The 26,348-nt window shown below is 43.9% G+C and overlaps 1 protein-coding gene across 1 annotated transcript in view; it reads left to right on the forward strand.

Annotated features, from left to right (window-relative positions):
* Window positions 1-19,453: 19,453 nt before the first annotated feature.
* Window positions 19,454-26,348, forward strand: part of FRAS1 (Fraser extracellular matrix complex subunit 1) — a 312,388-nt gene continuing 305,493 nt past the window's right edge. Inside the window, exon 1 of the mRNA XM_045017440.1 lies at window positions 19,454-20,324. Coding sequence (XP_044873375.1) covers window positions 20,246-20,324 — 79 coding nt within the window. The 5' untranslated portion in view covers window positions 19,454-20,245. The remainder of the gene's footprint in view (window positions 20,325-26,348) is intronic.

A 26,348-nucleotide genomic window follows, 5' to 3' on the forward strand; every position in this document is an offset into this window, starting at 1 on the left:
TTCAGTTTCCACAAAACTTGCTCTTTTTTTATGCTAAGTAATGTTATACAGAAGTAACTTTTATGAGATACTGTAATATGGAACACTCTAAGCTTGTGAATTGAAGGGAGCTAGCTGTTTAGTGAAATTAGAAGATATTTACAATCATGAAGAATGTCTTACAGCATCTATTGCATGTGATTTATTCCTTCCCCCTCCTTCAGTCTCTCATTCATTTAAAAGATGGTCTGATTAATGAAGCACAAATATCCAGATAATTTTATACCACTACTTCTGAAACTGTAAGGCTGACCTTCATAGAGAAGTCCTTTCCTGAAACAAAACCAACCCCGTAGAATTCAATAGTCCTGGTGCAAAACCCACGTAGTAGTACTATATCTGTTGTCAGTTGTAATGTTGGGATCAAGGCCTGATATAGTTGGGTCTGTGAATACTTAAATTGTTTGATGGTAAATGAAATTATTCTGATAAAATTGTAAAAATAACATGTCTTTGGGTTGGTCGTTATTAGGGCAAGGTATGATTTTACCTGTATCAGCCACCTAATTTAGAACACTGAGGGTAATTGTTATAAGAAGATGCGAGTTGATGAATGTGCTGATTAGGCCATTAGTTATGATCATAAAATACCAGTTTTTGCTAAGATTGGACCCGATTACTCAACACAGAAGGCAGACCCCATTCATTCTGTCTTGCTCTTTTAGAAGGCCATCTGTTTGTGGCAAACCCAGCCAAGTTTTGCAAGGCAACGGTCATTCATGCTGGTACTCTCCACACTGAGATAAGGCCTAAAAACTACCCCCTGTGAGAGAACTGGACCACATTGACTTGATCCAGAATACTTGGATCACCTGATTAGCCCTGAAGCTACAAAGGTGGTCCATGAGGTGGAGAAAGCAGAAGATGGCCTCTATGAAAGTGAAGATCATGTTGAAGGGGAGTATTCTCTCCAGAGTGGACACTGACAACATTGGAAAGTGACATGCCTCTCCCTTCCCTGGATAGGTCTCTGGAGGAAAAAGAAGTGAAAGACTTGAGTCATCAGCTATATGCCTGCCTGACCCAGTTTGTTACTGAGACTTCTCTGTGTTCTGAGCTCTGACCTTTTTCATCAGCTGGTACCAGTTAACAGCCACCACAAGAGTTAAAGATCCCAAGAAATGAAGTTTGAACTCTTTCCTTTTATTTTACAGGAGGGATACCTCTACGCTTCAATGTCTTTCTAAAAGATCTGCTCCAGGAATTATTTTGTGGAAGTTCTCTGGCCTGTGGTATACAGGAGGTCAGACTAGATGATCAGAATGGTCCTTTCTGGCCTTAGAGAGAAACGGTCTGTCTTTGTGTAAATGGCACCTTTCATGGTTTCCTAAAAGTAAAATCGACATTTCATCCAACTAGTCAGAACATTCTCTAAAGTTAAAAAGTCGTTTTTGAAAGCTGCTGCTGTGTATGATTGCCCCATCGCCGCTGTAACTAAGACTGTAGAAAGATTTCTGTGCTATTGTGTGTGAACATATCCTGAAACAGCGGAATTTATGGAGGAGGTGTAAAAGTGGAATTTTTGAGATGCATTCTAACAGTTATACTTTCTTAAGGTGGACCAAGATGGAATTACCACTTACTTTAGGTGGTCTCACTTGGCAAAAGTCTTAAGATCAGAAGGGACATTTATGTTCTATGGCCACTCATGTCCTTCACCAACTAGATCCAAGCACTATGCTGGTTGGGGTCATAGAAACTGGCTCTTCCTTAAATTCTCCCATTTGCAGGATAGCAAAAGTGTTTCTTCTCGTGTCAACCTCATAATTTGATTTAATTACCCAGTGTATTGATTTATTGGATAATTTGAACCTGTTGATTTATTGATTCAGTTTTGTCATTTGATTTTAATAATTTTGTTTTAGTCTTACATAGCTCAGTGATATGTATGTTTAGTTTTATATTTACTTGCTTATTCTTAATAAAATCCATAAAAGTACACTAAATCAGTTTATTCTACAAACATTTTAACATGGATCAAGTATCCTGAAGGGCAAAGATCAGTAAAGTGTTTGGGAGCACCCTCTCTCTGTCCCTAAATGACTACCTATGTCCCACACATTACAGATTCGTCTCTATATGAGGTTTAGGGAAGCCAAAGAAAGATGAAATAAAGATACTTTAATTTTTAACAGGGGTGTTGTTTTGTAAGCACATGCCAAGACCTAATTCCAGAATTTAATAAGTACCTTTTCCTATCATTACTTGAGTTGCAATAGACCCCAGCTGGTATTTGCATCCCGCTGTGCAAGGTGCTTTACGTGCACATAGAATATCTCTGCCTTGAAGGGCTTACAGTCTAAATAGAGAGGACACATAAAGGGTGGAAGAAGGAAGTAGTATTCTCCCCATTTAGACATGGTGTTGAGGCAAGATTAAGGGCTGATCTACAGACAGTTTTTGTACCACTGGAACTGTGTCCATTTAGAAACCAATAATAGCCAAAGCGATACAACCGCTAGTGTTGACACGGTTTTATTGGTATAAAGGTGCTTAGATCGGTCTAGTTTATCCCCAGGCATTTATGCCAGAATAACTGCATCCACACTGCTTTAACTATTATTGGTGGTATTATCGTGGTACAAAAACTGTGTGTAGACCCACTCTGAGTCACTGGCCCAAAGTCACATGGGACACGTGGTGAGCTGGGAATTGAATCCAGATCCCCTGAGTCCCAGGCCAATGGCTTAACCAAAAGACTTATCAAATGCTGATTTATGAACAGAGGGTATATCATTTGCTAAGACCAAAGTGGAAATGATTCAGCCAGAAGGAAGAGATGGAGGAACAAGAACAGGTTCCCCAAGAAAGCAAAGGAGGGGAGAGGGGAGAAGAGGTTCCCCTAGACGAAAAGTTGTAGGGCAGAGGAACCAGGCCCTCCTCTATTGTAAACCTAAAGAATACACTGCTCCAAATGCTGCATTTCCCCCAAAAAGGTCTTTAGCCCATTCCACATATAACACTTGCTTTCTCTCTCCCTGCCAAACTTTAACAGACTCCCATTTTTAACTGTGCCTATCCAGGCTAACCTAGATTTGGTAATTTTGATTTCATCAAAAAATATTTGTTTAAACAAACAAAAACAAACAAACAGAAAAGTTGAATCAGGTTACAACATCTAAAGTCACAGATCCTCTTTGAAGTTAAAAATGTGTGCACTTGTTACCCATAAGATAAGGTTTACGATTTTGACAAGGAATGACTGCTATTAATACTGGTGTCAAAAATAACGGCCCCCACTGTGCCTAATGGTAAGAATAGTGCACTTCAATAAATATACTACATTCAAAATGGTGCATGACTCCATCTTAAGTTATCCTGTGCGAAGCTAACTATAGCTTTAAGCAAGGAGGAACAGCCCATGAAACCACAGATTTGCAATTAATAGACACAGGAAAGTGTGCCCAAATAAGGAGGAAATATAAAAAGAAGAGCACACACAAATTTAGGAGGAGTGAGTGACTTGACCTTCATGTCCAATCCAGTAATATAAATTGGTATGTTTCTCTTTAGAAAACTAAACTGTGTGGCTCAGACTAAGCTGACAAAGCTTTTATAAAAAATACTGGCGTAGAAAGGAAAGCACTTAGAAAAGTGGAATACAGATGTCATGCATTCCATACCCAAAAGTAAAGCTAGCGAGATTAGCCATTCCATACCAGAGATAGGAGCTGAATTTTCCAGTTTGCGAACAGTTACCACTAGCGCTGTTCAACAGCTGCCTGTTAACTACACTCAGAGCAAAATATGCAGTTCAAAATATTCACAGTAAGTGATCTGATTCTAAAGATAACTCTTATCTTCAGCCGACCAGTAAAATTATTTTATCTCCCTGGTGAAATAAAATCAGTTTTCTCTGTGTTGCCAGAATTTAACCTGTTAGTTATGGGCTGTGCCCAGGACTAAGTTAATGAGCTACCGGGTTAATGAGTTCTGGAATGTAGCACATCAAGCTACAGTGAGCAGAGATGAACCAGATTTTTAAAAAGCCACAAAGAGTCCTGTGGCACCTTATAGACTAACAGATGTATTGGAGCATAAGCTTTCGTGGGTGAATACCCACTTCGTCAGACGCATGTAATGGAAATTTCCAGAGGCAGGTATAAATATGCAGGCCAGAATCAGTCTGGAGATAACGAGGTTAGTTCAATCAGGGAGGATGAGGCCCTCTTCTAGCAGTTGAGGTGTGAACACCAAAGGAAGAGAAACTGCTTTTGCAGTTGGCTAGCCATTTACAGTCTTTGTTTAATCCTGAGCTGATGGTGTCAAATTTGCAAATGAACTGAAGTTCAACAGTTTCTCTTTGAAGTCTGGTCCTGAAGTTTTATTGCTGCAGGATGGCTACCTTTACATCTGCCATTGTGTGTCCAGGGAGACTGAAGTGTTCTACAGGTTTTTGTATATTGCCTTTCCTAATATCTGACTTGTGTCCATTTATCCTTTTACGTAGGGGTTGTTCAGTTTGGCCGATGTACATGGCAGAGGGGCATGACTGGCACATGATGGCGTATATAACATTGGTGGATGTGTAGGTGAATGAACCGGTGATGTTGTAGCTGATCTGGTTAGGCTCAAAGCAGTTTCTCCTCCCTTGGTGTTCACACCTCAACTACTAGAAGAGGGCCTCATCTTCCCTGTTTGAACTCACCTCGTTATCTCCAGACTGATTCTGGCCTGCATATCTATACCTGCCTCTGAAAATTTCCATTACATGCGTCTGACAAAATGGGTATTCACCCACGAAAGCTCATGCTCCAATAAGTCTGTTAGTCTATAAGGTGCCACAGGACTCTTTGTGGCTTTTTACAGATCCAGACTAACACGGCTACCCCTCTGACAGATTTTGAAAAGTGACCAATGATCTTGGAATGCTGGATTTTGGCTGCCCAACTTGAGGCATCATAAAGGGTGTGAATTTCAGAAAGTTCTGCACACCTGATTGCTGAAATTGGGGACCCTTTAAGATAATGTGAGTTGAGCACAGAAAACAGGGGCATCCTAAATGACTAATCAGTCTTGAAAATCTTGGCCAAGACTAATAATATCTGAGTAATGGAGCAAATGCCTGTGTTCAACCTTTGAGCATGTCCAATTCTGCTCCCATTGAAGCTAATGGTGAATTCTTCTCCCATCAAAATGAATGGGAGCTTAAGCTAATGCTGAAGGAATTGAAAGTCCCACTCTGGAATATGAAAATACCATCCAAATGATCAATTGGCTACTGCCTAAGACCTCACTCCTACCATCACCTACGCATACAACTGATTTTGGGCCTGATTCCGCATTGGTAGCGAAGCTCCCACTGATTTCAGTGACACAAGGGCATGTGAAAAAACGAGGAGCCCTTGTGGCACCTTAGAGACTAACAAATTTATTTGGGCATAAGCTTTCGTGGGCTCGAACCCACTTCATCAGATGTATGAAGTAAAAAATACAGGAGCAGGTATAAATACATGAAAGGATGGGGGTTGCTTTACCAAGTATTAGGTCAGTCTAACGAGATAAATCAATTAACAGCAGGATACCAAGAGAGAAAAAATAACTTTTGAAGTGGTAATGAGAGGGGCCCATTTCAGACAGTTGACAAGAAGGTGTGGGTAACAGTAGGGAGAAATTAGTATTGGGGAAATCAAGTTTAGGTTTTGTAATCACCCAACCACGCCGAGTCTTTATTCAGCCCTAGTCTGATGGTATCTAGTTTGCAAATTAATTCCAGTTCTGCAGCTTCATGTTGGAGTCTGTTTTTGAAGTTTTTTTGGTTAAAGAATTGCCACTTTGAGGTCTGTTATTGGGTGACCAGAGAGATTGAAGTGTTCTCCTACTGGTTTTTGAATGTTATGATTCCTGATGTCAGATTTGTGTCCATTTATTCTTTTGCTTAGAGACTGTCCAGTTTGGCCAATGTACATGGCAAAGGGGCATTGCTGGCACATGATGGCATATATCACATTGGTAGATGTGCAGGTGAATGAGCCCCGGATGGTGTGGCTGATGTGGTTAGGTCCTATAATGGTGTCCCTTGAATAGATATATGGACAGAGTTGGCACCGGGGTTTGTTGCAGGGTTTGGTTCCTGGGTGAATGTTTTTATTGTGTGGTGTGTAGTTGCTGGTGAGTATTTGCTTCAGGTTGGGGAGCTGTCTGTAAGCAAGGACTGGCCTGTTTCCCAAGGTCTGTAAAAGTGAGAGATCGTCCTTCAGGATAGGTTGTAGATCCTTGTTGATGCGCTGGAGAGGTTTTAATTGGGGGCTGTAGGTGACTGTTAGTGGTGTTATGTTACTTTCTTCTGCCTCACCACCTCCACAACTTGATACAGTTCTGCAGTGACCTAGAATCCTACTTTCGACGTCTCCGACTCAAGGAATATTTCTAACGCACCACTGAACAGCACATTAACACACAGGAAGCCTCCTATTAACACTACAAAAAGAAGGATTCTGCATGGACTCCTCCTGAAGTCAAAACAACAGACTGGACTTCTACATAGAGTGCTTCCGTCGACGTGCATGAGCTGAAATTGTGGAAAAGCAGCATCACTTGCCCCATAACCTCAGCTGTGCAGAACACAATGCCATCCACAGCCTCAGAAACAACTCTGACATCATAATAAAAAAGGCTGACAAAGGAGGTGCTGTCGTCATCATGAATACATCTGAATATGAACGAGAGGCTGCTAGACAACTCTCTGACACCACATTCTACAGGCAATTACCCTCTGACCCCACTAAGGGGAACCAAAAGAAACTACACCATCTGCTCAAGAAGCTCCCTAAAGAAGCACAGGAACAAATCTACACTGACACACCCCTAGAGCCCCGACCAGGGGTATTCTACCTGCTACCCAAGATCCATAAACCCGGGAATCGTGGACACCCCATCACCTCAGACATTGGCACCCTGACAGCAGGATTGTCTGGCTATGTAGACTCTCTCCTCAGGCCCTACGCTACCAGCACTCCCAGCTATCTTCGAGACACAGCAAACTTTCTGAGGAAACTACAGTCCTTTGATGATCTTCCAGAAAACACCATACTAGCCACTATGGATGTAGAAGCTCTTTACACAAACATTCCACACAAAGATGGACTACAAGCCATCAGGAATAGCATCCCTGATACCATCATGGCAAACCTGGTGGCTGGACTTTGAGACTTTGTCCTCACCCACAGCTATTTCAGATTTGGGGACAATTTATACCTTCAAGTCAGCGGGACTACTATGAGTACCCGCATGGCCTCTCAATATGCCAACATTTTTATGGAAGACTTAGAACAACGCTTCCTCAGCTCTCGTCCCCTTACACCCCTACTCTATCTGCGCTACATTGATGACATCTTCATCATCTGGACCCATGGGAAGGAGGCCCTTGAGGAATTTCACCAAGATTTCAACTATTTCCACCCTACCATCAACCTCAGCCTGGACCAGTCCACACAAGAGAGACACTTCCTAGACACTACAGTGCTAATAAGTGATGGTCACATAAAAACCATCCTATACTGGAAACCTACTGACCACTATACTTACCTACATTACCACATCACAGGATCCATTGCCTACAGCCAAGCTCTAAGATACAACTGCATTTGCTCGGATCCCTCAGACAGAGACAAACACCTACAAAATCTCTATCAAGCGTTCTTAAAACTGCAATACCCACCTGGTGAAGTGAAGAAACAGATTGACCGAGCTAGAAGGGTACCGAGAAATCACCTATTACAAGGCAGGCCCAACAAAGAAAGTAACAGAACGCCACTAGCCATCACCTACAGCCCCCAACTAAAACCTCTCCAGCGCATCATCAAGGATCTACCTCTACCCTCTGTCCCCACCCCGCCTCAGACTATGGCTACTGCCAGTCTCGATCTAGCCCCCGTTCACTGGGGCAGACTGCAGTGTAAGTGCCACTCATCACCGGCAAGGGGGGTCTGCTGCCTACCCTTGGGCTGCCCCTCTGCAACCCCAGCAGCCTTTCTGGCCTTTAACAAGGCCTGCAGCCTGGGGGGTTTCCAGGCTGGAGCTCCCCAGCTCCTCTAGCCTTCCCCCAGCCCTGCTCCACTCTAGGTATCTTTCTCAGCTCCCAGGCAGCCAGGCCCTTCTCCCTCAAGAGCTATAGGGAGAGTCCTTGCTCCTGGCCCACAGCCCTTTTATAAGGGCCTGCTGGGCCCTAATTGGAGCGTGGCTCCAGCTGAGGCTGCTTCCCCAATCAGCCTTTCCCCAGCTACAACCCTCCCCAGGGCCATTTTTAACCCTTCCGGGCACGAGCGGGGTGACTGCCCTGCTACATCCTCCAAAAATGCTATACTGAGATTTTTGTGGTGAAAGAGTTTTCACAGCTTCTGGGTCATTTTAAAACTATAAATTACATGGCTGTTCTGGAAAGTTGATTTGTTGTTGGTGTTTTTTTTAAGTCCCTGCTTGCAATAGAGAATGAAGTGCTCTTGTCGGTGGCAGAGGAAAGCCAGGAGTGCTGGCTAGAGAGACAAGGTGAGTGAGGTCATATCTTTTATTGGACCAACTTCTGTGGGTGAAAGAGACAAGCTTTCCAGCTTACACAGAGCTCTTCTTCAGGTCTGCCTGGGTGTTGAATATTCGGTCAACGTACCCCTAAAAAAGTCAGCCAAAAATGTGACTGTTCATCCATTTACCATTATATGATTTTTTAGAATTTCGGATAGGGTTGCCAATTATGGTTGGATGTATTCCTGGAGGTTTCATCACATGACATAATATTTAATTGAATATTAATTTTTAATTCCTGGGACTCCAGGACAATCCTGGAGGCTTGGCAACCCCAATATCTGGTATAACCGTCGTAAGAGTCAATCCAGAAACTGTTTACAATTGAGCGTAGGGTGTGCTACCATGAGCCGTTCAATTGGCTTCAGAGCTATTGTTAGTTGGGCATTGATTTCAAGGGGAATACTCATGGAAGTTAGCTTGACCCCTAGCTGCCTGTGGCCTGCAGTAACCAGCTTTTATTTTGGGTCAGCTTTTGAAACCCTTCTGGCAGACTAAGGCAGCACACTGTGTGAGTTCAGGCACCAGCCCCTACCCCTCCTGTGAGAAAAATCGGAGTCAAATGCAAAAACTATAACAGGGAGTTAACAGATATAGCTGCAAAAAGGTGCCCAGTGCTCTGCATTCCCTTCTTGCCCGAGGGAGTTCAATTCTCCAATCTCACATGCTGGCAGGCTAGGAACTATGGAGTTGATGATAAATAAACCAACCACGACCAGGAGGACACTGGGAAAAGCAGAGCTAAGATCACACTTCCCACACAAGATGATCAGACCAGTCTAACTATGTCTAGGGTAACCAGATGTCCCGATTTTGGCTTTTTCTTATATAGGCTCCTATTACCCCCGATCCGCTCTCCTGATTTTTCACACTTGCTGTCTGGGCACCCTAACTATGTCCCAGGTGGTGGATAGAGCTGTGCGCTGCAGATGTTCTGCCTCTGTTAGGTGACAATTCATCTGAAGTGGCAGAATTCTTGACGCTCGAGTAGGCACATGGTTGACAACTCGGGTGGGCCACACTGTATCTCCAATTCATTTGTAACCGTCTTTGTGATAAATCTGCGGGGGAGTGATAATCTAGGTTAGAAATTTGTGGGGGCAGGAGGCTTGTACACCCTTAGCAAAACCTACACAACTATATTGAAAAAGGAATTGTGCTGCAAAGTGTAATCTGTAGCAATTCTTTCCTTGTCCTCTGAAGGGTAGATGTCTTTCCAGTAGGAGGAGTCCTTTGACTATCAGCATGTCTTCCATGAATCGCTCTGGCAGATCGCAAGGGAACCAGACTGGATTGAAAATGCTATGGAAGAGGCTGCATGTATGTTGTTTTAACTTCGTTAACACTAGCAACAAAGGTATGAAATACGGAGAAAAGATCCCTAAGATGTCCTTGTGCGAGGCTAGTTAAATCTTATTTCCCAGCTACCGTAATATCCATAAACACACTGTAGCATAATGAGTTTCAGAAATGACACACAGACAGGCTGGGTCCCAGTAGAAGCTTTAGAAATAAGCCAAGACCTGCAATATTGGCAGTCACCTTAAATGAAATGCTGCAATGTTAAAGAGAGGTACATTTTCTAGGGAAGTGGGGGGCTTTCAACCTAAACGAAGCTCAGGTGACTTTGTATTGGAAAAGCCAAGATCACAGGCTGGAAGAAACTGTGTTTAACTGAGGCCAAGATGATCTCCACTAGTTACATCAGCAAAGGAGACCTCTGCAGCTGCAGAAGGATTCAGCCAAAGGAGAGCCAGAACAACAGCACAGAGGGTCAAACACGTAGGCAGGACAGTTCTAGCCTCTGTGTATCTGGTTCCTTTCCCCCTAGATCCTAGGAATGTGCACGCTTAGGTGGTTTTGCCCAGTTCCCAGCTCCTTCCCCATTAACGGTCTTGAAGTCTTTAAACCACGATTTGAGGATTTCAGCAGCTCAGACACAGGTCAGGGGTTTGTTACAGGAGTGGGTGGGTGAGATTCTGTGGCCTGCATTGTGCAGGAGGTCAGACTAGATGATCATAATGGTCCCTTCTGACCTTAAAGTCTACGACTCAATAGACTCTAAAGTTGCACCTTTGTGAGTGTGCTGGACTGTAGTGAATATAGGGGAGTTAGAGAAATGGCCGCCTTCCCCCCACCCCCAACATTTTTTTTCTATAGGGTGGTGTGGGGTTGGGGAGAGGAGGACTGGTCTCAAGGATCTGTGCAGTTCCAATGCCTTGAAGTGTCCTTCATTGTTTGTCAAGCCAATTTTAAATTCAGCTTCTGCCTAACAACCACTTGAGAGAGAGAAATCTCTTACTTACCACCTTTTCCATGGGGTGAGCCGAAAGCATTTGACAGCCATTTATTAAACCTCTTGCTACCTTTGTGAGGTGCCAGTGGCTCATACGGGTATTCCTGTCTATGTACAGAAAAACTGAAATAGAGCGAGATTGTCTTATTTCAAAGGGACTTGTGATCCAGGATGTTTGCTCGAGCCACCTGAAAGGGAGCCCATCTTCAGAAAGTGCTGAGCACCCACCCCTGGAAATCAGACCCCTTAAGGAGTCTCAGTTTGCGCACCCAAAATCACTAGTCTCTTTTAAAAACCTAGGCCTGTGTGTCTTGCCCAAGGCAGCACAGCCAATCTAGTGGCAGAGATAGGACAAAAAGCCAGGGCAAACTATATTTTCTAAGCTACTGGGCTGCATTTTTAAATAATCAAATATTTGTAAGGAAATATATAAAGGTACATGGAAAAAAACAGCTTTTCAAATAAGACTAAATGAAATACAATCAGATTTAAATGATGTAATAGGCTTTGTGCTGTAGGGATGAATTTCATTACATAGCTTTATCGCAAATCAGAATACATGGGAGGCAGTTGTATTTTCTCTGGGAAAATAAAACCCATGAAATGCCTTAATGTGTACTGTTAATCCAGAAGGTTTCCTTCCTTTTTTGTAATTACAGACATCATAAATCCCTCATCCTTCCTGGTAAAACAATACTAGCTGTAAAGTTAAGTATGAATGCACTAATGTTAAGCCAATCATTATTTATTAAATCCCATTGTCTTGAGGATGAAGTTTAATCCATCCTCCAGAAAGAACGTGCCCTTGTATACCATTTTTCTATTTATTTTTCTTAGGAGAAAGGTGAATTTGTTGAGGTACAGCTGCAGCCTGTGGCAGAGAATAGCAGCTTGTCTTTAATTACTGTCCCATGCCAAGGAAAACACCCCAAGAAAAGGGGTTTTAACTTCATTTCAGGAGGAACTGCTGTTTGCTTTCCAGTTCAGTAAAACCTTGTTATTTAAAGCTGAATGTCTTTTCTACTGAATGTTTGTTAGGAAGTCTTAAGTGACATGTTTTTTTCTGGGGGGAAAGGGGGAAGCCCCTTCCCAAACATATTACACTATGCTTCCTCCATTGTTAGAACCAGGACTTTTGATGCTTGGTTATTTTACATATTTTTTTTCTTTTCGGGAAGACCAACTGGGAAGTTCAGAAGATGTACAGGACTGATCCCCTGTCATCACAGATCTGATCGTCTGTCACTCACTGAGGTTTTGTGGTCTTCTTTTGAACTCTGTTTCAGACACATTTTTATACCAGTCTCTGCACTAGTCCATCAAATTAGCTTATCCCCAACAGAGCCTAGCAAAAATAGAGGTGGGTTCAGAAACAGGTTTTTAATAATGAACAGTACAGAGAGGGTAGATGGGGGGTGTTTCTATCCACCCTTTCTCATAAATCAAGAACAAGGAGACATTGGGATGAAACTGGAAAATGGCAAATTCAGAAGTGATCAAACGAAACCCACAATTATCCTGTGGAACAAGGGATTTATGATGTCTGTAATTACAAAAAATGGTATTGTTGAGGCCAGGAGTGTAGCCGGATTCAGAAAAGGATTGGACAGTTCTGTGGATAACAAGGATATCTAGAGTGATAATAGTAAGCATCAAAAAGCTGAGTGTTTGGTAGATCCTTATCCTCCTAGGCATGAGCCAACCTCTAACTACTGCGGGTAAGGAGGATACTTTCCTTGGGGACAGGTTATCCTATAATTGCCGACTGCAGGGCTTCTTGTACCTTCCTGTGAAGCAGCTGGTGCTGGCCCCTATCTGAGTCAGGATGCTAGAATTGATGGATTTTAAGTCTGATCCAGTGTGTCAGTATTGGAGTATTTTTGAACCAGGCCGGAGGTATTTGTTCTAGATGCAAATCAAGACAACTAAAAGCTTGAGCTTGAAAGACGCTGTAAACTCCATGGGGTGTGAAGGTACTCAGCACTTCTCAGGATCAGGCCCCTTCTGCTGTACGTGTGTGTAATCTTGACCCCAATTTTCAAATGTGGACATCTAAATTAGGCCACCAAATTTCCAATCTGGCCACTCAAATCAATATTTAGCTGCCTAAAATGGGTGTTTTGAGTGCCTAATTGCAAAACTGGGTGCCCTAACTTAGGCACGTAAATTTGAAGATGGGGCCTCTAAATATGTATACATGTCAAAAACACAGATTCGCATGCATGAGATTTTATAGTGGGGTGTGACAAAGCTTTTGTTCCTACGGGATGACTCTGTTAGTCAGGAGTACTTAGACCTCTGAAACATGTGGATGTGAGGATTCAACCTTTAGGAGATGAAGTGGTTTCCAGGTGGAAGCAGATGGAGAATTAGTCAATGTTTGTTCGTGTTTTGGAGATGCGCAGCATTGGAGATTGTGAACTTTCTGGGGCAGGGCCTCTCTGTTCTTTGTACAATGGGGCCCTGACCTTTACTTGGGGTCTTTGGGTGCTACCCAGATAGAAATAATAAATAATAACTCTGTATAGGTTATATTACTTTGGTCCCTCACAAGCTCGTTATTAATAATGCAATCTCAAAGCTCATTTTAACCTTGGCAGCCTGAGATTTACTTTGAAATTGAGCTAGATGTTTTCCTTTGAACATTTATTCAAATTAAAAATGAAACAATATTAAATTCCACAACTTCCATTTCATATCATAATTAGGGATGGAAAAAATACATAGATAGGTGAGGTTTTACGAAGCCTATGGAAAATTCAGAAACAGTATAGAGGCGCTCGCCAAAGACTTCAGGTTTATTTTTAAATCCACATTTTTTTTTGCAAAGGAAAAATGTTCTTCATTTCAATCCCTGAACTGATAAATTTCGAAAAGCTTTTAAATGATGGAATTTGAGCTCTTCTATCACTGACCGAGCAGCTTCTTTTGAATAGACTCATTATTAACGCAAATTACTGTAACAGCAGCTTTAGACTTTATAAAAATTGTAACAGCCTTTGCATTGCCATTGCAAAATAACTCTCCTGTTGACATTATATTTGGTGTATGTTTTTTGGGGGGGTTGATGTGATGGGACCGGAATTGTTTTGACACTGAGAAGGGGCGGAGAGAAGAGTGAGTGTGTGTGTGTAATAACCAGCGTGAATCTATGCTCTATTGCTGAATTGAGTCTGAACCTTTAGTAAGATCTGGAATAGTTCAGTGAAGAAAGTTCCCTGTCCAAGGACTCAGACCCCCTGTATCACCCAACTGGACCTTCAGCTTTTCCTGCCTGCTGACCTTTAGATTCCCATTAAGGTGCTTCCATGGCCAACTCCCGACTTCCCTATTCCCCACCATAACCCTCCCCTCTTATCCCTTCTCACAAGCCCCACTTAAAGGTAATTTGTAGGACCTAATTGTGCAAGGCACCCATGCACAACATTTAAAGTCAAGGCACAAAGGCAGTGTACAGCTGGGCCCTGCAACCCTAAAAGTGTGATTCATAGCAGGAGCCTAGACGTTTACATGGGATGGGCATGAACTAGGGAGAGGCTTTGGAGGATTCCTTTAGCTGGAGAAAGGTTGCTTTGGCCTTGTTGAACAGGTAGGTGGGTGGGACTTCCATAGGTAGCCTAGATAAATGAGAGACACTCACAATGCACACGGAAGGGCCGGATGCACCAAAACATGCAGATTATTTGACCCTTCCCCCCAAGCTGCTGTATTTTGTTTTCACAACTTGAAAAAGAAGCCAATGGCCTTTCCAAAGGAGCTTGAATCCGGCAACAAATTGACCCTCTTCTCCCGGGTGGGCAACGGTTCAGAGTCTTGCCCCTTGACAGCTGCTTAACAGTCAGCGACTGCAAAATGTGTTGTGGACCCTGTTGGGAGAAAGAAGTGAAGATGAGAGAGAGTGGTGCAGGACCGGATACACAGGGCAACACGGCAGAAATGGAAAGGAGAAATGGGACAGAAAGCAGAGAGAAAACAAAATCTGAGAAGGAAAAGAGGGAGGAGGTGAGGGAACAGAAGAGAAAAAAGAGAGACTGATGCTAGCAGGTAAAACAAAGCAACAGAAATAGGAAAAACATATAAGAAAAGATAGGCAACAAAATAGAAGAGACAAAATACATACAGGTATTAAAAAACCCAGGAAAACAAAAAGCAGAAGGAAAGTGAGAAAAATATTAGAAATAAACAGTAGAGGTAAAAGCACAAAGGCAAACTAAAACATTTAGATCCTGGAATGCTGCTGCTGTTGTTATTCCTGTATTGTATTTTAATAGTCTTCCAACATTATTTTCATTCCCATTTAATACAGTAATTAAGGGCCTAATCTTGCTTGGGTTGAAGTCAGCAGAAGTCCATGGAATGCCACTGGGAGAAGTGAAGAATTCCACATGCAGCTGAAATCACGGTGGTGTGTGTAACATTTATGTAGGTGGCAGGTAACAAGCTGAGTAGGAACGTGTGCAGGAGAGTTAACGCCCACAAAGTGGCAAGCACTGAGCTAGTTTCCGTAACGAGTGATTACTTTTCATCCTGCACTTTTCTCCTTCCAGGGAGACGCAAAAGAGGCGAATGGCCCAGAAGGAGGCAACTTAAAGTTTCTGTTTGTTATTATTGGCATTACACTGATCTAGCTACCTCCCCTCCCCCAAAACTGGGGCCCCATTGTGCACAGCGCTGTACACGCTCATCGTGAGAGAGTCTCTGTCCCCAAAATTTACAATCCAGATAGCCAAGGGGTTGGATGGGAAACAGAGGCACAGAGAGTTGAAGCAACATGGCCAAGTCATACTGCCAGGCAGTGGCAGAGCAAGGAATAGAATTCAAGTTTCCTGACTCCCAGTCCAGTGTGCTCTTCGCCAGCTCATACTGCATCCTGAAGCTTTTCCTTTTCTTCCATAGCTGAAAGAGACTCAATGAGGTTTCAAGAGTACTGTTCCCTCCCTCTTCCCATCTTCTGAGGAGCCTAAACCGAGAACTAGAATTTTCTGCAGCAATAATTCAAAAGAAGCCATCCATCCATTGTAGCAGGATGGTTACATGGCAAGAAAATGCTCCTCCTTGGCCTCCTTTATACCCTGGAGATAAACCTTTGTTTATGGCCTTCGTTCCAACTAAGGCTAATGGACTATGAGGACAACAAGCAACCTGAAATTTGTCACATAGTCATTGACCCCTTGCATGTTCACTAGATGTAAAAATGAAACCGTGCAACAGAAAATTGTGGGTCTGGTGTTATGAGTTTATTAAAGCAATGAATAGTGGCTCCGATCCTCTTCAGACTCTCACCAGTTTTAACACCAGTGACTCACCGCTGATTTCAATGCAATCGTTCCTGATTTTCACTTGTGCAAGTGACAGGAGACTTGGGGCCAACCGTTCTTTCCCTTAATTATTTCAACTAGATTTTAAATGAATGCAAAACATTTGTTTTGTTGATGTTTAAATGTATGTACTGGTGGTATTCATTATTCCTCTCTCTGCATCTATCTTTATAATTAACACCTCCCACTGTTAACTAATGAGCAATAGCCTGATAAAGCAGCACAAAACTCATCATGCAAATTGATATTTGCAATTTGGATCCAGGCCATGCTTACATTTTTGTTTCTGCAGTTACTTTATGAATTGTAGTATGATGACTTATGGAATTCATATAGTATCAAAAAAGGTTTGCTCTGCATCTCCGGGCCAGTTTCTATTAGTGAATGATCTATTTTTTAGACCAGATTGGATTATGACAAAGGGTGATAAGAGTTGTTGGCATGATCACATATTATTAGTACAAAGATTTTATTTAAAGTGAGTAGGAGAAAAAGACTTCAGCAGCAGGGTAGGTAGAACTGAACAAATCACTGTTCTCAGTTCTGATACACTGTGGTGTACATGAAGTCATTCTATTGAACTGAATGCAATAGAATTACTGCACATTTACACCAATATACTTAAGATCGGATTCCCACTCTATTTATAACATATTGTTACACATAATATACGTGTATATGACCAAAACTGACTAGTGATTTTGGGTGCCCAGCTTGAAACACTGTAAAGAGGCCTGATTTGCAGAAAATGCTGAGCGCACACCCTCCGAAAAAATCTCTCTCCTGTGAGTTGTCTCAAATTGTTTGTTGAAGGTACCCAAAATTACTAGTACCTCTTGGGGGTGGGCGGCAGAGGCAGGGATCCCCTGGAAAAAAACGTATTGTATGATTGTATAATTAAAGACTGTAGCATGGTGCACACACACAAAGGGGCTAAATTAAGGTTGTATCAGCAACCTTAATTCTGGCATTTTCTAACTTTTGAGTGCTTGACTTTGCAACCTTAACATTCTTTTAACATTACTTTTTGGATGTAATATATATGTAATATATATATAATACCAACAGCACAATATATTCCTTACACTACTCTAGTAACTTAAGCAGAGCCTCCCTTCACAGACACAAACTGTGAATACTTTAAACAATAAGCAAATCAAGAATAAACCAAGATTATTAAGACATGTAGATTCCACTTCAGAGTGGTAAATATTTACCATTGATATTGGTTTATTAATTCCAGCCTATCATTCTTTGCTCGGCTGTCTGATCTGAATAAAACCACCAAGAAGTGAATGCCTAAATGCTCTTCATGAAGGTAGTTCTTAAACAAAAACGTGTTTACTGTAACCCTCTTAAAATAAATGATGCCAAATGGAAACTGTATTGAGTCAGGTGGCTGGTTTGCTGGCCATTACGTGCCAACACTTTAACCGATCAGAAGCCAGTGGAAGGTTATATATTGTGTGTGGCAAAACTCACATTGACTTCAATGGGAGCGGGATTGAGTCCCACTGCATTCTTTACTATGAGAAACTGCAAAATGCTGCAGTGTAATGGTCAGAACTGACATAACTGTACATTAAAAAATTACTTTTTTTCCCTTTCAGATAGATAGATAGATATGGTCTTCTAGCAAAACCAACAGCATGGCCACAAAAATACATTGTAATTAAACCAAATCCATTCACTTTTAAGAGGCAATTTTCAGGTAATTAGGTTGCAGGAGAAATTCATTCCACAAAAAAATGAATGGGAAAAGCAGATAACTTTCAGTGCTGTGTTTGGGTAAGGTTCAATATTTATTAAAAATAATTTTTTTGTTAATGTAGTTTTGTTTTAAGCAAACCTGTTTTTGTTTCCTGTGGGCTAGATTTGGCCATGAAAGGGAATAAGGGGGTGGGGGAACCAGAACATTCCTCATCTCAGTGGGCCCAGTTGTGGAGCACAGTACTACTCAACCTGAGTAAGGGGATCAGACTCTGGCCCCAAATGATTAAAATCTACATCAGTCATTTATTTGGGATAATTGAAATAAAGTCATTGGAATTGAACACTGGCACAGGATCAGCACCTCCTGCTTTGATAATACCGTAAATATCTAGAATTTGCCCTGACATTTATTTTCTGTAAGTACCAGCGGGAGACCATTATTCTCTGACAACATTCTGTTCCATTGACATTATTCCTTAAATATATTTAAAGATGACAGTGCTGTAGATTTCTCAGGAGAGGGTGCAAAACTAACGATTGTTCCCTTCATATCAGAAGTGAAACCTCAGTAAAAGGAAAAACCACTTTAGATGTAGGCTCTTGCGCCAGTGAACATGTAGTACGGTTTTATTATTTATTGAGCACCAGAGAGTGGCCTTGGTCTTGTACAAAGGAGACAGTCCCTGACCCCAGGAGTAAGTGAAAACTCCCATCTTGGAATCTGATCCATATAGGCAGACCTAGGTGTGTGTATGGAGCCCTTCTGAATCCATGTCCTGAATGTTAAAACAAGGGGTAGTGGGTAATTAATATTACAATTAAAAGTATATGAATATAAATATGAAGTGTTTGTGTTACAGTAGCACCTAGGGGCTCTAGACAAGACTGGGGTCGCATTGTGCCAAGCCCTGTACAAACATCCTAAGAGCCAGTGCCTGTCCCAAGTAACAAACTTACACTTGAAATGGACAAAGGAGAGGACGACAGAGTGAGGGAAAGTGATTGTTCAGGGTCACGCAGCTGGTCCGTCTCTTGTCTCCTAGTCCAGTGCCTTAGCTACTGGACTATGCTGCTGCACCAGAAGAGCTCGGATTTTGTTGGTTTAAATGCTGGAGTTTTCTGCAGGATGCCACAAAACACGGGGGGGCTGCTTGCTTTGGGCCAGATCCTGTTTTCTCGGCAGGCAGTAGCAAAACTCTCTTTGACTTCGGTGGGACCAGGCTCCAGCCCGTGTTCCTGGTTCTCAATGGGCGCTGCTAGAGCACAGGGGGAGCTTGCTCCCTTCCCGGCCCTGTGGCACTAGTTTGGACAGACAAAAGGCGAGCGTGTAAACTCCTGCGGAATGAATCAAGGGGATCAGGTTGCTCGCTCGCTCACGTGACTCGCTGCCAGTTCCTTGAGTCCCTGGGTCCATTTTCACGCGGAGAGGGGAGGAGCGTCTCGGGCTCCCAGCTCCAGGTTGATTTTGTCATTTTCTGCAGGCACGTTGCTTTGGGCTCCCGCGGTTGCCTCCTTGCAGGTTCTTTTTGTCTTTGCAAAGGCCCCTTGCTGATCCCCCCCCCCTTCCCGCTCACCCCTCTCTCCTCCGAGACAGCGTTGCAGAAAGAGCTTTGCACGGATCTGCTGAGCGGGGGGGATAATACACTGCAAGGCAATTGTGTGTGTGTGTGTGTGTTGGGGGGGACGGTGCCACCCCCCCTACCAGCAGCGCTGTTTAATTCTTCTGCTTTTTTTAGCCCTCGCCTGCACTGGGATCGGCCCCGAGAGGCAGGCTAAGGTGGTGTCTTTGCAGGAGCACGGGGCTGGGCACAGAACTGCAGCACCGGAGAAAGTTTCCCGGGAGGGAGCCTGGCCGAGTGGATCTTGTTTGCCCGCCGGGCTGCTGGTGGGGCAGGGGGCTGCACAGCAGAGCCCACCCCCCGGATTCCTGCCCCGCTGCGCGGAGCTGGGCGTAGTGCTGGTGTCCAGTGAACTTGAAAAGCAGCTTTGCCGGCAGACCTGCCGCGGTGGGTTTCTGCTGCGGCGCTCGGAGGTGGAGGGGTCTCGGGCCGGCCCCAGGGAAGTTTGCAGCGGGATGAACCGGTGACGGGACAACTTTGGGGACCACGCTGCTGATGGGCTCGTGTGAGCAGCTGCTAAGCTAAGGACACGCGTGTCTCCCTTTCCACGCGCGGGGGGCGCGTTTGTGCTGCTGGACTCTTGTTACTCACTGGGGGGGGGATTGTAAAACCACTTTGATCCCTTCCCCCTTCTAATCTAACTCAACCGCAGCGAAGGGCTGCAATTGTGCTGAGCTGTGGAGTCTGCTGCAGGAGGGCTGCTCGGGTGCCCGGCTCCAGAATCGGCTTCGCCTCTCGCAATGGATTACCTGGAAGCGTGGCTCCGGATTGCGCTCCTCTTCGCCGGATTTGCCGTATTGCCCCAGCAGCAGGCGGAGGGTGAGTAAGACGCGCACCCTCGGGGAATAGTTAGAGGGCGGGTTGCGCGCCTTAGGCATTTTCCCCGCTGAAGATGGCTCTGATCCGGGTTAATTTCCACCCGGTGTAACTGTCCCCGCCGTTGGCACAATGTCATGCCGTGTAGTTGCTTGCAGACTCCCAGCCGGCGCTCCCAGGGAGGGGCCCGGGGTTGGGAAAGCCATGACGGCAGAACGGGATTGCAGCAAGCAGCCCCCTCTGCAAGCAAACCGCCCACCCCCGAGCGTGGCTGGGGAGCGAATCCGAGTTGACCTGGGAGATTTGGGGAGCGGAAAGGCGGCAGGCGGGTGTGTGTGTCAGCAGCGCAATGCGAGCAGCACCCCGGGGTGTGGCTGTGCAGAAAGCCCCTTGCTCCCCGCCCGGTTCTCCCGCGGGCCGCCTGCCCTGCAGCCCGCAGTCCCCACGCCCGGGCCCTCGGGGGTGCAGGGCGGAGGGGCGGCTTTGCGCTCTGCGCCCAGCCCCTTGGAGCGCTCGCCCGGCTGCAGTCGGGGAGAACCAGAGCCCGGGACCCGCCTCCCTGCTCCTGTGCCCGGGGGCCTGCAGCAGCCGCCCCTGTGGCAGGCGGCAGGACGAGGCGTGGGGCTTGGCAGCGCGCGCGCTGGGGTCCGAAGCAGCTGGTGCCCCGGGTGAAACTTCTCCGCCTCGCGCCGCTTTCCCACTGGGGGTGGGTGGGCACATGCGTGTGTGGGGGCCTTGCTGCTGCTTGCTGGTCTGCGACCCCCCCCCACTTCCAGGCCTCTGCCTGTCTTACACACATGTGGGGTGTGATGCCCCCAACACATGCCTGTGCCCTGGCTCGCTCTCCCTCCAACAGCAGCCAGGCCAATAAAAGACATTGTTAGCCAAAAGGGCCCGTTTCCCCCTGGAGCTTACCTAATTACACCAAGGAGGCACGGAGACAGGAAGACGAGTACCACACCCTTTATTGATCGGTCAGCTGAGCGGGTGCTCCTCTCGGCTAGTGCCAGAGAAAGAGACACACCTTACATGGCCAGATGGGCCTACCTTTATACCCCGAAACAAACAACTTAGCCTACGTTTGTCTACGTCATTTGGTTGACCTGTAGAACCTGTACATGCATCTGTTAGGGAATAATTGGATATGCAGGATACATATATCATTTTGTGGGGGCTACAAGATACATACAGCTGTTGAGGATACATTTGTCATTCTGAAGGGGAAACAAGATACACCCGTCGACCCTTTGTGCTATATACTTTGGAAACATTCATGGGAACACAGCTGCATTTACTGGGGAGCCAAATAAAACTGATAAGCAAAATAGCTGACTTAGGTAGATACACGGCCTTCAGTCTAATGAGTTCTGTAAGCTTTCCAACACGGTTTGGGCAAGCATAGCATAACTTTGGTTCACTCAGGCCTAATACAAAAAGGCTTCATTAGCACTATGATTTTCCAACAACTCCCCCCTTTGAGAATACTCACCAAACCTTTTGGCTGAGTTTTCTCACACTTTGAGGCCAAAAAGCAATGAAGCTCTGCAGAAATATTTACAACTGCTCTGTTAAGCTTAGTCACCCCCAACCCAGGAATGAATGCATGGACAAAAGAGTGGAACCTTGTTCATTGAACAACTAAGGGATTGGGGCACTGACTATAACTCAGGTAGGTATACCTAATGGTTTAATTTCCCAGATGTCTGGTGAATAATTTAGTCCCATATGCATCCTCCCCATGAACCCGGCAGGATTCGGTATGTGGGAGCCCACATCCACCCTAACCGGTCCATATGCTTGGAAGGAGCACTGTAAATGTACACACTTTCATCCAGAAAGTGTCCAAATATGTTTCCATGACCACAGATCAGATGGTACTTCAGATGTGGCTGTAAGGGCAGTGGGCCAAGTCTGGTGCTCAAGATTACTCCAAATGGCCATCAGCTGGTCATTCAGGAAATCCTGGATTTCTAAACATACTAGATCCCACTGCAATGCCTTCCCAGTCTTAGTGATATTTAACACCATTTCTGTCAGTAACTTCTGGGTCATAGAACTAAGGGTGGAAATGACATGTAACCTACCAACTCCAGCCTATACTTAAGATAGCTGAGCTTCAAAAATAAGGCTAGTGGCCTTTTCTAGTTGGCCCAATTTCTTATTATGTTCTTGGCCTTTAAGAATATTCCAAATGGCTGTTACAGTGTTAGCCCCAGCCCACAGGGATCTGCCCAATTTCTTCTTTTTCCAGAGGAAATAACCCAGGCTCTTTGTTGTGCTAATCTAATGGCAGCCCCTTGTGAGCAATCTGGGTATGTAAAAGTGATCTGAAAACTGGATAAAGGCAATGTCATTTAAAATCCAATTAGGGAGGGCAATACATACTAAAGGATTTATCCAAAACACAGAGCGCAGCCTGTAGAATAAACCCCAAAATTCAATTAATACCACATTTCCAAACAGGATCCCACAAGTTTCTTCCTGCCAGTGTAGAATTTTTGTTTCTTTACCAGGGTCAGTTCTCAATGTCCTTTTTAGTCAGGAATTCCTGGACTTTGGCAATGTCAGTGGAGTGAGCGTTCCTTCTCCTTTCCCAAAACAATTGTAGTTTAGCATTCTACAGGGGAGAGATTATCAGCACATCACCCTGTAATGGTTTTTGATTCTTCTAGAAAAGTTCAAAGGCACAGTAGGTCTGTCAGCGGACAAGGGAGAGGTTAGCTAGCACGTCACCTTGTCCTTTTTCCCCGCTGTCCAGAAGGCACAGTGGAGCTAGAAGAAGGAATAGGCTAATCATATAGGAGAGTTCTCCTTATGTGGACGGGTCTTTTTGCAGTGAGAGTCTTTGGCACTTCACAGCGGTGTTGGTAATCAGCAGGACTCAATAAGGGCCTTTCCAGTGTGGAGCCAAAGCAGTCTTTTGTTGGTGGACCTGTACATTGATCCGGTCTCCAGGTTCCATGGAGTGGCAGGGCTGCTAGGGTCTTCGGGTAGTGCGTCTTTACCTGTGTAAAAAGGAAACCTAACACATTGCATTAGTGTCTTTGCAGATTGTACAGCCCCCCTTTTCTGGTTGTTAGCCAAGTGTCCTTGAACGAAGTCAGTGTATTTTTTTTTTTTTTTTTTTTGGACTGAGCTTGCTAGTTAAAGTTTTTCTCATTTAACTCGTTCTTTTTCCTTTTCCCCTTTTTGGCTTCCTTTTTTAACCTACAAAGGAAACTTTTACTTTTTACTTATACACCTTTTGTTAACAATGAACACATACACATTGCTGTTATACAGTACATTAGTCTTATTATTTAATGTATGCCACATGTACCCTTCTACTAAAATAACCTTATTACAGAGCTTTGGAACAACAAGCCAGGACAAGCACACCCACTTTGATGAGTTCATTTAATACAAGCTCTAGTTCAATAGCTTCCCACCATCCCCAGCCCTCTGGCTAGAAATCTGAGGTAGCCAGAAGGATCCCATGTACAATATGGGGAGTGGGTTAACTTTTTATGTCCTTGCTTCCAAAGACTGTTAGTATGCAATTTGGCCAATGCAGTTTTTTTCTTTTACTTAAGAAAATACATAAGACTTTAGTATATCATTTTTCTGATGTATCCAAACACTTTGTATTTTAAGTTGAACAAAACAAATATCTGCATTTCAATTCAAGCCTTCTGCTTTATTTCAAACCAGACCATCCCATAAAAATATTAAACACATAATTCTGGCCACTTGAGCACCACAAGACAGAACATAGAACACAAAACATAATTTTTACTCTGCCAGTAAATCATGGTATGTTGTATGCTGTTTAGCTGGCATTAGTTTTCTTTGATTATCTGAAAGACAAAAACAAAGGTCTACCCCTTCTGGGCGGTCAATTATTGCTTAAAATATACAAATACCCTTGTTGATTTTAGGCAAAACAGGGGAATTACCCCATATTTTCTTGTATATGTTTTATAGGCAGCCCAGGTTTCAGTGGCTTTTACCTTATCAGTTAGATAATTTGCATTAATACAGATGCTTTCTGGCTTGCTTTTTACTTTTAACTCCTGCTTTTAAACACTGAAAGAAAACATCACCACTGATAGTGCCTTAGAGCCTAATAAATTTTCATTTACACAGCACTGTATACATTCTTTAGCTAATTCAACAAAATTGTTCATAGCCAAATGATTGCCATCTAATAATTTCTTTGCCTGAATTTATTTACAAACATTTAAAAAAAACACCAAGAACTTTTCTCTTTAGCATTTTTACAAAGTTCAACTACTATTCCCTCCAGCAACTACAGAGTTAACTCTTCACTCTCCTTCAAATCACTTGCTCTTTCCTTATATCACTTGCTTTGTCTTTCAACAGCCACTTACCAATTCAAATCGCCATTCCAAATATCCTCCTGAGTATTTGAAATCCCCATGCTTATACTCACTTACTTCTTCCTTCCTCGAGACCCTCAAAAGTTTCCAACCTGTTCTCCAAGCTCTCTGTCTGTTGCCCGCCCGCCTGGGCCCGATCCTTTTTTTTTTTTTTTTTTTTTTTTTTTTTTTTGCGCTGAACCGTTTCTTTCATGGGCTTCTGCCCCCACCCTTCTGGTCTTTTCCCAAAACATTTTATTCACAAGACGACCCGAGTCCTCCCTCGTGAGGCTTGCCACCTGGGCAAAACGCATGGCCCACTGGCGTTAACTATTTAATTGCCTCTTGTAGCAAACACACTGCTGTTACGGCATATGCTGAGCACGAATGGTTACATTTTAACAAGTCCCTGAAGGACTGGTACTTGCTTAGCCAGGGCTTCCTTTTCTCCAACTACTCTATTGCCCAGTCCTGCTACGACTGGGGGTAGATCCTTTCACCTGCCACCCTTCCTGGTCAACCAGGGTGGAGAGAGGAATGCTAAACCCTTCTCCAGTTCTCAGACTTACTGCAGCTGAGAATGGGCACACCTTTAATTATGCAATCCTCAACATATAACACCAACAGAACCAAATAAAACAAACATAAAACAACAAGGGTAAAACAAATAGATGGTGTAAATTCTACAGGGTTCCCCCATTCTCTATTGCTCACCAAACTGTGACAAATTTCTGTTACCAATTTATGCCTCATGTCAGGTGATCAAACTGACACTGCAGGACGTTGCAGGAGGATAGAGAAAATACACCATATAACCAAATTTTAAAGCTTCATTAAAATGATAAAACAACAATGGAGAGTGTTGGGAATGCTCCCACATCACTCAAGAAAGATATAAATGCCCCATACTTACACATATCCAGACTGGCCACGTCTGTATATAACATTCAGAAAAGGGGAATAGGTGGACGGGAGATTATCCTGTATACAGCTTGTTCAGAATTTCCAACATGCTTCCGCTCTTGGGAAGGCTGTTCTTTTACACCCTGGAATCTCCTGCGGTGTCTCTTTCAGAGATTCTAGTCCAGGTCAGCTACCTGTGGCTTCTCCAGTGTCACCAAGCCACACCAACACCGGCATCCGTTACAAAGTCAGACTGTTGGATCTCACCAAACAGTTAAGCTTTGCAAATGTAATCTCAGTTCTGTAACTTGTACTGCCTTTGGTTTGCTTGACCTTGAGCATAAAACAACTTTCTCTTTTTATCTCTGGGCGAAGCTGAGTTTTAAATTAACCCGTTTCTAGACAAATTGCTCACACTGTGTCAGAGGCTTTTCTTTGGTGATTAAAAGCTCCTCTGAGATATATGATCCTATCTAGATTAAAGGTACCTTTTAATGGGCATTGTTTAGATGGATCTTCACGCGTATAAAGATTCCAATTCTCTAAATACCTGCAGGTTTTAGAACCATAATGTACGTACATATAATATGCTGGGGTACCCTTAGGGGGTGAGGTGGAATGTTTAGACTGTCCCTTACCCACACGGAAAAGAAGGGGGGGGGAGAGAAGATGGGTTCACACGCTCCTAGACCCGGTTACAGTTTTGGCTTCCAGCATACCAATAGAACAAGAAACAAAAGTACCCCTACCAAAAAGAAAAGCCAGC

This window comes from Mauremys mutica, chromosome 5, assembly GCF_020497125.1.
Source record: "Mauremys mutica isolate MM-2020 ecotype Southern chromosome 5, ASM2049712v1, whole genome shotgun sequence".
NCBI classification, from domain to species: domain Eukaryota; kingdom Metazoa; phylum Chordata; order Testudines; family Geoemydidae; genus Mauremys; species Mauremys mutica.